Source organism: Lissotriton vulgaris, chromosome 6 (assembly GCF_964263255.1).
Source record: "Lissotriton vulgaris chromosome 6, aLisVul1.2, whole genome shotgun sequence".
NCBI classification, from domain to species: Eukaryota; Metazoa; Chordata; class Amphibia; order Caudata; family Salamandridae; genus Lissotriton; species Lissotriton vulgaris.
The window spans coordinates 1,444,862,910-1,444,873,853 of NC_141694.1; the positions used below are offsets into that span (position 1 = coordinate 1,444,862,910).

The 10,944-nt window shown below is 40.4% G+C and overlaps 1 protein-coding gene across 1 annotated transcript; it reads right to left on the bottom strand.

Annotated features, from left to right (window-relative positions):
• Nucleotides 1-699: 699 nt before the first annotated feature.
• On the bottom strand, nt 700-1,644 carry LOC147708975 (uncharacterized). The gene has a single exon (XM_086925810.1). It carries the CDS (start codon nt 1,642-1,644, stop codon nt 700-702), a length of 945 nt encoding a protein of 314 aa, XP_086781936.1.
• Nucleotides 1,645-10,944: the final 9,300 nt, after the last annotated feature.

Consider the following 10,944-nt stretch of genomic DNA (forward strand, 5'->3'; position numbering starts at 1 on the left):
GCAAGTCAGCACCGTCTTTAAGTAAAGTCAAGTGTTGCTTAATTTCAGCCAATGTGGATTTCTGTAGCCACTCAAGGCATAGTTTCCCTACACTGTATGTTGTAACTATTCCTGGATGTTGTCTCTGGGAATATCTAGGGTCTGGTCTGGTCATTTTCAACCCCTGTGTTTTGTTCAGGAATCTATCTTGACAGTTATTCGTGTTTGTTGGCCAGATCAACCACTTTTTCCAATCAGTATGGGTTCTGTTTTGGTGTAAAATATTAGATACGTCTATCTACACATCAGTAGTGCTGTCACTATCAGGTATGGGTTTCGGAATAGACGGTGTATTCAAGTCTTTTATCTTAGCTAGGCCAAGACAAGTAGTTTGTTGAATTGTGTCATTCAAAAATATCATTTGTTCTGGGATCATGCAGGCCCTAAATAGTGCTTCTAGGCCTTGTACTTGCCAATCTTCGGAACCCCAGATTGTTTTTGTTTCAATGGTCTTTTTCCAAAATTCGAAACCTAATGTAGACATTTTGTCATAAAATTTTTCTGAATAAATCAATTTAGTATTTGTCAACATTGTTTTTATTCCTGTTCTATTTAACATTTTAAAATAAAACGTTCCTGGATTACTGTTATTAAACCCTGAGAAGTATTGGAATTCTTCAATGTTTTCGAACTGCCTTTTGGTGGAGTTGGACAGTGTTCTCACTGGTTAAAGGATAAAACATTTCTAGGCTGAGCAGTTTTATGCAAATAGTGATCACCATAATGGTTGTAGCAGTATAGCTCTTCATAATTGGATGAACCCTGTAAGTAATCATGTTCTGTAAATTTGGCTGACATTACTAAATCTGACATCATATTATTAATGTTTTCAAAGTCCCAGTCATCAGAGAAGGTACTAGGTGTCACAAAGTCACTTAATGAAATCTTGAGCTGGTGAGGGTACTTCAGGAGCTCGACCGGGCCAAAAATGTCATAATCAGTTCTGCCCCATGCTACCCCACCGGGTATTGGAATGGCTGTGATGTTAACTGATGACAGTTCTCTTTTCTCGATGTGAGAGGATGTGTGTGGTTTTAGGACCAAGTTGATGTTCTGACTTGCTGTGTCCATTGTACTATATTTCCCCTCAATGAATTTTACCAAACATAGAACCATGATGAGCCAAAGCAGGAGGAAAAGTACACCTAACACAATCCAAAATTCAATCCATGGTGAAATTAGATATGTCTCTTTTAGTTGGTGAAATAGTTCAATCACTTTATTTTTAAAACATTTTGTTGGAGGCGTTTCTTCATGCTCGCTTGGATCTTCAGAGAAATTGTCGAAATTGATGGAGTAGCCTGATGCAGTTCTGTCAATGGTTGGAATTGCTTCCGGATTTTCATTTGTTTTTGCATTTTTATTAGTTTCATTTGCATATTCCGAGGCTACGTCGTTGTAGACAGATGTTTCTTGACGAACTGGTGATGTTTGTGTTTCAAGAGGCACAAATTCCATGGCTTTGTTGCATAGTCCTTTTATATGCACTGTAGGTTTATCAAATGTGATTAGGTTCTCAGTTTGAACCTCTTGAAAAGTTGCAAATTTTGGTATTCTGCTATTTCTTGGGAGTCCACTGGGCCTACTACTTATTATCGGCCACATGATTGGGGTTTTACCAGGTCAATGGATACAACTCGGTTCTCCTTTTTACCAGCAAGTGGCGGTAGTACAACTGATCTTGTTCCGTTGATAGCTAAGACAGGTACTGCTTTTCTGTAAGAAGGCCCAAATTCCTTCTTTACCGCGATCTTCTGTCTGACCAGATTCCCAATCTTTGGAATCCAGACAGGTCTTGCCGGGACAGGTGGTTTTTCTTCAGTGGCTGTCGACTGTTGTTTCAACTTTATGTTACTCAGGTTTTTTCGTGTTTCATTTAAATCCTGTAAAACAGCCAAACGATCTTTGATATCAAAGGTTTTTTCTTCTACCACTGACGTGTGACTATCAAGGTCCTGAATATGCATTCTAGTTCCGAACAATAGTTCGTATGGAGTGAGACCTTTTAGAGAGTTTCTTGGCAGATTGTTAAGTCTACGTTAGGCACTTGTTAAATGTTTGACCCACCCATCACCCGAACCTAATACCCTCGCCGTTATAGATTGCTTTATGTCCCGTTTTTTTCTTTCCACAACCGCATTTCCCTCAGGATGGAAGGGAGAAGAATACCGCAATGCGATGCCCATACTGTTCATGGCCTCTTTGTAAGCTCGAGAGCTAAACGCAGGACCCTGATCAGAATGTAGCATGCCAATTGCGTATGTGCCGATAAAGACTCGCAAATCTTTTATAACAGTTCTGGCGTCAGCCGTGTGCTGGGGTCTACATTTTTAAGTGAATTCAGTCTTAATTATTATGGGGACGCATTTCTCCGACTGGATTTCTGTGCTATAGATAGCCTGAAGGTATCTAATAGTGGTATCTGGGCTACAGGCTGGTCCGGTTCACAACTGCGATCTCTGTTGCAGTCCTTGCAATTTTTTGCAAAATAGTAGATATCTACGCTCATTCCCGGCCACCAGTATTCCGATTGTAGTTCCATCAGAGATTTCAGGATCTCTTGGTGCCTCAGACCCAACCCCATATGTTCTTCTTGTAGTAAGAAGATTCTCCGGTTCGTGTTTGGAATTACCCTATCCCTTACTCCAGGGATTCGAGCAAACGGAACGGAGTTTGCATCAATTATGTATGTATTACTGAGTGGATAGTTGAGGGGTAATGCTGCATAATCGCCTTTTAATGAGGCTTTTACCGCCAGCATGATTTCCCCATCTATGTGTTTTATTGAATGCTTTTCAGTGGCTACGGAAGCCGGTTGAACCGCTTCCGCTGTGGCTGTGTTAGCCAATGAATTCCCTGCAACGCAAACGCCATCACGTTGATGACTCAATGTGTGTATCACGTGAGTCTTTCGTAGTTCTTTCTGTAAAAGAACTACCTGTTCCCAAAGCCTTTTATGCTTTATTGTAGCACCTGTGTCATCTTTGTAACCGTTTTTGATCCATGTCTGCATGTCACTGTTGTATGATTTGACGCAGAAATACGAATCGCACACTATTAGTGTGGGGAATTCGCGATCGGCAATTTCAAGCGCCATCTTTAAAGTTCTTATTTCAGCTCGCTGAGCTGAACATTTCCTGAGTGATTCAGTTTTGGTAATCATTGGTTTGAATTTACCAGAGCGCCAGCGACCTTAAACAATCGCGCATGCTGCATCATGGGATTTATTTTCTACATCATAGTGTTGTGCGAATCTGTCCATATAGATTACGCAGGTATATTTTTCTAGAGATAGAATTTCAGCTGGCAGAATATATTTGCGTTCATATACTAGATCATCTATTTTTTTCAGTTTTGGGTCAAAATAGTGTTTCGCGTCTTCTGTAGCGAAATATTTTTCCCATTCTATCCATTTCGGATCTAAGGCCACTTTAATCAGATTACGTGGACTTGTTAACGCCTCAAGGGCTAATTCTGCTGAAAAAACAGATATTCTCCTGCCTTGGGCTAGGGCTCTTTCTTTAGCTACAGCAGTTTTAACCGCTGTCAGAATTTTCTCTGTAGAGCTGAATTTCATTTCAGATTCAGTGTACAAATGTGATTTGTAAGCTATAGGTACCGTTTCTCCCTCATTAGAGGTCAGGTATGTGAGTCCGCATCTTCCTGGGATGATTCGGATTACAAGATTGCGTGTATTTTTGCGAGTTTGTAATTTTGTTTTAGTTAACATGTCTGTTTGCAATGATCTCAAAATCTCTGTGTGTTTCTGAGTCCAATTGGTTTGTTTGAAATCTTGTCTTATTTATTCAGAGAGGTTTAACCCTCTCAGCATAATTTAGAATGTATGTTCTTCCGAAATTCAGGAAACCTAGTAATGATTGTAAATTCTTCAGCGTTTTTGGTGCTTGGAGTACAGCACATTTCTCTAAGAAATTGTCTGCCAGGCTTTTGCCTTCACTTGATAATTCATATCCTAAAAATAGGACAGTTAGATGGGCAATTCGTGACTTTTTAAAGTTGAATTTGTAACCCTCTGAAGCGAATCCAAGTATTATGGTGTTCACCCTTTTTAAGTGAGTCTCCAGGTCATCATCTGTGAGATAGATGTCATCGACATCGACATATGATATTGCTTCATCATCATATATTTGTAGTAACTCTGTTACCCTTGCTGAGAATAATCCTGGGCTATTCTTGCATCCCTGTGGGAGTCGGCAAAGTTGTTTTTGTGATCCAAATATTGAGAAAGCGGTCAAATACCTGCTTTCAGGTTCAATGTTTTGACAGAAGAATCCATTAGAGATGTCTAATGTTGTTTTATATTTTTTGCGCACAATGTTATTCATTAGTGCTGCACTATGTGAGTTTTGTACTGCAAATGTTTTACAACAGGAGTTAAGGTGTCTGTAGTCCAAACCTAGACGATATGAATCGTCTGGCTTGGAGACAGGAAACAAAGGATTATTCATTTGGGAGGTGCATGTTTCGATCACTTAACTGGATACCGCCTTTGTGCAGTGGGCTGCTTTTTTAACTGGATCTTGTGGTGAGGTGAGTCCTCATCCCATCCTACATTATTTTTGTATAAATCAGGAGCTTGGGCTACTGCCCATTTTCTTGCCAATGTGCATTTTTTATGAATCAGGATGTGATTTGAGAAGGCAGGCATAATCATTTCTTCTTCAAGTTGCACACTTATTAACTCATAAGTGTGTCACCCTAGGCACCAGTAATCTTGTGCTGGAATCTCCAGCGATAACTTCAGTTCAAAGTTCAACTTAACTGCTTCTCAATAATGTTTACTCCATACGATGTTTTTTGTTCAAAACCAAAGGTGTTTTATTCACTTTTCATTTAATTCAAAATTCAAGACAAGCCATTGTTCCAATGCATTTCGGTGCATTACTACACCTTCGTCAGGGAACGTCTAAAATTAAACAAACAAAACATATTCTAAATTCATGTAACTTTATGTTTAACTGTTCTTACGCGCTGCGTATGTGATTTAAGGCTTAACTGTGGTGTGGAGCTTGGCTGATTTCGCTATGTTTAATCTATCCGTTACCGGCAAATGTGTCGAGTATCTGTTTTGTTTATTAACTGCCGATGTTAGTTTGTTGTTAATTACGCGCTCGTTACACTATGATACTTTGTATCTGGTGGTAATATCCCTACTTCTGTTCGGCGCTAACCGTTCCTGAAACCGTAATAAACGGCATGTTTTACCTGTCGGGTGACTACGCCCGCCATTTCTCACCTTGTTGTTAAAGTGAATCCTACTCGTTCTGCTCCGCGAAGCCGTCCCGCTCCGCTTGCCATTCAAAAGTCGATGCTCACTACGCGCTGGTTCGCGCATGCGCTATGTGTTGGTTTAACTTTTTATTAAAAGGTTGTGTATGATAACTTTATTGCTCGCAGGCGCGAACAGTCGTTCGCTCTTGTTGTTAATGGTAGATCAATCTAGGACCCATGTGATAAAGTGAGCACGAAAATGCTCGCTATTCGTTAACTCTGTGCATAACTTATAGGTTATACTTTCAAATACATATGCATGATAACAGTACTGATGTGTAAAACTTTCACAGATAGCAAGTAAATTCTGTCCTGTCGTTCATTCCATTGGGCTTCAAGCTACAGAGATAGTAAATCCAGTAGTTTTCTCTTTTCAATAGGTTTTTTTTATTCATTAGTCCTTCTTTTTTCGGTACTATTTCCAGTACACAGGCCCTAAACTGGTTGATGTTATGGTGCTTTGCAACAAAGTGTGTGGCCACTGTTGATTTAGATGAATGTGTTCTTATGTTGCTTTTGTGCTCGTTGAGTTGGATTTTTAGCTTTCTTTCCGTGTGGCCTACGTAGACACTGCCACATGGGCATTTCAATAAATAAACAATATTGGTTGTGTCGCATGTAGCGTTCACCCGTAGGGGTATTTTATGTCCTTTCATTGGGTGATTAATGCTGGCACCCTTCATGATGTTGTGGCAGTTGCCGCAATTTAAACATGGCACAGTTCCTTTGAAGGTCTGATGGTTGGTCTTGTGTTTCTGTGTCTTTCATAGTTCTCCAACATTTTTTCCTCTTGTGTGTGCCAATTCTTGTGAATTATTCGTTTAAAATGGGCACTTACATTCGAAAATTTACTCACACATGTGATACGTTGTTCTTTTGCTGTGTGTTTGTAGGCTTGTTTTCTTCTGTGCTCTTTCCATTGATTTTTTAATGATTTCCTCGGGATATCCTCGAGATGTGAATCTGTTGGCCATTATGCTTAGTTGCTGTTGACAGTCGTTATCTTCAGAGACCAGTCTCCTTACCCTGAGAAATTGCGAGCACGGGAGGTGTGTCTTAAGTGAATGCGGATGATGACTTTTATACTGTAACAAATTGTTTCTATCTGTTGGTTTTCGATAAAGATTTGTTGTGAAGGTATTGTTACTTTTAGTAACTTCTACATCCAAAAATTGTATGATAGTGTCATTGTTGTTCCAGGTGAATTTTATTCTGTCGTTCCTTCTGTCCAAAATTTCTAGTTGTTGTTCTAGAGATTCCTGTGTGCCCTTCCAGATTAGAAAGATGTCATCAATGAATCTCACATATGTGAGAAGATGAGTTGCCCATTCCTGGTTGTTGTAAATGTGTTCCTCTTCAAATGATCCCATGAACAAGTTGGCATACGCCGGTGCGGCGAAATTCCCCATCGAGGTGCCGATTGTTGTAGGTGAAATAACTGTTCATCAATGTAAATTGCATCAGTTCCATCAACAAGATCTGCAAATCTTCCGGGTAGGTGCTATGTGTAGTAAGGCTTTCTCTATGGCTTCTAAGCCTTCTTTGTGTGGTATAGCGGTGTATAAAGTTTTTACATCTACGGTAGCCATGATGATGTTGTCTTCCATTTTCACCTGTTGTAATTTCAACAAAAAATCGGTGGTATTTTTAATGTGGGATAAGTTCTTGTTGACTAGAGGTTGTAGATGTTATCGATATACTTTCCCACTGGTTCATGAATACTCATTCCTGTGGACACTATTGGACGGCACGGTGGGTTGTGTTGATCCTTATGTACCTTCGGTATCATGTACATGGATGGGCTTTTAGGGTTCATTTCTTCGCCATGAGGGCACTCCCTGACAAACTCTGGTGGCCAGTCTTTCTCAGCTAACAGAATGTCATAGCCTTTTGAGAGTTTTTCCCAAAAGAGACCTTTTATTTTTCTAGTTTTATCTCCCTCTATACGTAATGTTATTTCATATAGTTTATGGGGCACACTAACTCGTGTGTCTGCAGTTTCCACCTGAATGTACTCATTTGTGTCCACTGTCTCCAGAAGATTCATCAGGATCTTGCGAGCTATGCTCACTTCTGCTGCGCTGTCTAGCATTGTCTGTGCCCACTCTCTGTTTTTCAGCTGCGTCCTCAGAATTCTCGGCATGTTTAATTTTAATACTTGCTACCTTCTTTCTGGGAAATTGCAATTTTTTACTTTGATGAGCAGGTTCCTTGTCTTTGGACTTGACGTGCTCTTCTCTGTGTTCTGACAGTCCTCTTCTTTCCGATTTCTGTGAGGGAGATCGAGAAAGATTGAGTGAGAAGGATCGAGATGGACATGTATTAACATCTTGATATCTATCAGGTTTTCTTATTTTATCCCTATCTCTAAGGTTGTATCTTTTTTCAGAGGGTTCCCTTTGGGGAGACTTGTCTTCTCGGCCTGGAGATCTCTCTCTACGCTCAGGAGACCTTCCTCTGGACTGCAAACGTTTTCCCCTGGGAATGGTTTGTTTATTACCTTCCCAACTCTTTTTTGGAGTTTTTAAATTATTTTTAATAAATGTTTTTTCAGGATTTTCAGTTAGTTGGGGTTTTACCGGTTTCCCACCCAAGCTATCTCTTCCTAGCTCTTCATAGGATTTTTCTATGATTCTGGCGAGTTCAAATGGTTGTTCTGCTATATCTGTTTCCTTCAATTTCTGGCGACTCGCCACAGATGCTGCTTCACCTTTTATGTTGGCTAGTAATATAGCCGAGACCAGCTTGAAGTCTTTCAGTAATTTCATACCCAGAATTAAAGCAGGTTCAGGACCGTATTCATTTTGAATCTGTCTTAGTACATCTGGTATCACCGCCATAGACGGGACACCATGTGTTTTTGTGTAGATGGAAGCAAAGACTGTGCCCCAAGTGTCACAGTCCTCCACATGTGGTGCGATCCCCATCGGAGGCAGAATTTTGTGTTTCTCAGTAAGAGTAGTATCTGGAAATACTGCCTCTATTTGAGTAATTTTTTGTGCTAACCAGAATGGAATTTGTTCCCGTTTTATGGGTACCTTACCAAGACATGATTGTATGTTCTGTGGTGTGATTTTGTTTATGTTCCCCAGGTGGGGGGTCTGCTGTGGAAAATTAATTGTCGGTTGGAGTATTGAGGTCCGCATGACATATTGGACTAATTGTCTATGTATTTTAATTAAGAGTTTTAGCTGAGCTTAAAGTTCAGGAACTGACATTTTATCAATGTCTGGATATGGTGTGTAGCTGGCTAGAACCGGCCACGTTGCTCCTGGTCTACCTAGTGTACCAATCCTGGTGATGTGATCTTTATGTTTTAGGGCGCCTTTAAACCAGAGCAGGTGCTCTTGGTATTTTAGTGGGATTTCAATCTCCTCGAAAGGAGTGTATTCATCCGGAGGTTCCTCTATTTTGTAATAGTGAAAGTCTTTTGTCGTAGCGTGTGCTGCTGGAAAATGTATCCATGAGTAGAATACCTCTGTCTGCCAATATTCATGTGCCTCTATCACGAATATGACTGTACCACCTCGTGCTGTCAGTCCATTTTCTATAAGTTTTAGAGTTATAGTTCTTCTTACATTGACCAGAATGATTATTGCATCCGGTTCAGTTTCATGGAGACTTGCGTCTTCCTCTAAGAGTCGAGCTGCTATTCTTGCTCGCTCCCTTTCTTCGTCACTTTCTGCCATTTAACTGACTGAAAGTTTTCTGTTGCAGATCGAGTTTCAAGGAAACAAAGATTAGGTGCACAATATTTTGAAACACTGTATCCTTCAACGTTGATCAAACCAAAAACTAATACATAGGATTCTCATCCTACTAAGTTCCGGAGGATATTAACCTTTCACCTACTCCAGACGTCTATTGGACTTATTACAGGGAAAGGGTTCTGTGTGAAAAAGCACGACTAAGTTACTATAGTGTCTTGCGTTAGATTATCGCCTTACCAAACGTTGGGCGCCATGTAGTGTAGTTCCTATTTTCCCAATAGGCTCTGCGCATTGGAATAACATAAACAGCAGTGTAGACGTAGGACTGTGGTCATCTAAGTCTCTACTGACTATGTTAAACTTAATTTAGGTTTGCGCCAGCTAGCTCAGAGGTCACTGGAAACTTTCTTGAATGAATAGGGAGGGACAATCTCCCCTGGCTCAGACAAGAAGGGATTCAGTTTCCGACAACCGCATAAACATGACAACTTTGCTCCCTCAGAATAAGAGTATATCTCTAGAGTCGTGTGAAAACAATAGACAGCTATTTCACTCAGTCAGCAGTGCATACTTAGTTTCACCAGAGTGCAAAGAAATAGAGAGACGGGTGTTTACAATAAAAAGGTGTTATTTTATTAAGCAGTCTTCTTTCTCATGCAAGAGAAGTGAATTGCCACAATTGCAATACTTAAAGTAAAGTAAAGTGCGTACAGTAAAAGTAGTATTATGAAATAATACTGTAAAAAGCATTAATATGGTTTCTTAGCCATATGATACTTTAAAATGGATAAAATATATACATACATAAATACATTGACTAACGTACTCAACTGGTGCTTCTAACTAAGCCTACCCCGGTGTACCTGACCTAAGCCTAATACATGGGAAGGGATGAGCAAGTAGCAGTTTAAGTTAAGTTAGTTAAGATTATTTTGCCAAGAATCTGCATCAAGAATTCTCTCAAGGGTTTAGTCAGCTCTGTACCTTGGTAATAGAATGTGGGAGGACTGGTATCTCTTTCCTCAGGACTCGATATTCCAGCAACCCCCAAGGGTAGGCTGGAAACACCGGAGCTGGATTTTCTCGGCTGGAGAAAAAGACAGCGTCTCTCTCAGTGCGTCAAACAGGAGGGGCGGCTTCCATGGGCTCTCGCATCAGCTGGGCTCTCGGGCAAGTAGATGGCCGCTCTGCTCCAAACCACTGTGTCTTTGCTTAAGGCAACTGTTGGTATTTTATACCTGGAAGGTGCCGGGTTTGACGTAAGGTTGGACATAAGACGTCACTAAGAACTAACAGTTCTTTCTGGACTTCAGGAGCTCTTGTTAAAATCAAAACAAAAGCAGGGGGGTTTTCCCGGGCTGCTGGAGGCTTGGTTTGTTTAAAGAACGTGTTGTGCTTTCTAGAAGTTGATAGGAGTAGCTGTGCTGTGCTTTGGATTGCATGGGCTATTACTGAATATCAATCTGATTCTTATGCCTTTAGCAGGATATTATTTATTATAACCTCACAAGGGCATAAATCGGGAATATAGAATTAGGGTCCTAGATATGAACACGACAAAGTCACTGTACATGCTCTGTCATTGCATAGGGAGCACCGGCCTGCATATTTACAAGTAATTGGGCATTCATGGGCACTACATTTCTCATTGTGTACTATTCTGAATTCCTGGGCGTCCTGGAAATTGAATTGTATCTAATGCTGTGGTATTAAATACCACAGTGACAGAAATGCTTTGATTGTTGACGTTTACGAAATGTACTGTTTTCAAACTTCCTGCTATGACCATGTCCTCAAAATCACAGATCCCAATGCATATTCCACTGAGTTACTAGTAACTTTGTAGCGGAAATGTGCACTCTACGGCTTTCCAGACGCTGTGATCTTACATTCAGAAGCTACA

Coding starts and splice junctions, on each gene's coding strand:
- LOC147708975 (XM_086925810.1), bottom strand. CDS start 1,644: ATGTGGCCGATAATAAGTAGTAGGCCCAGTGGACTCCCAAGAAATAGC.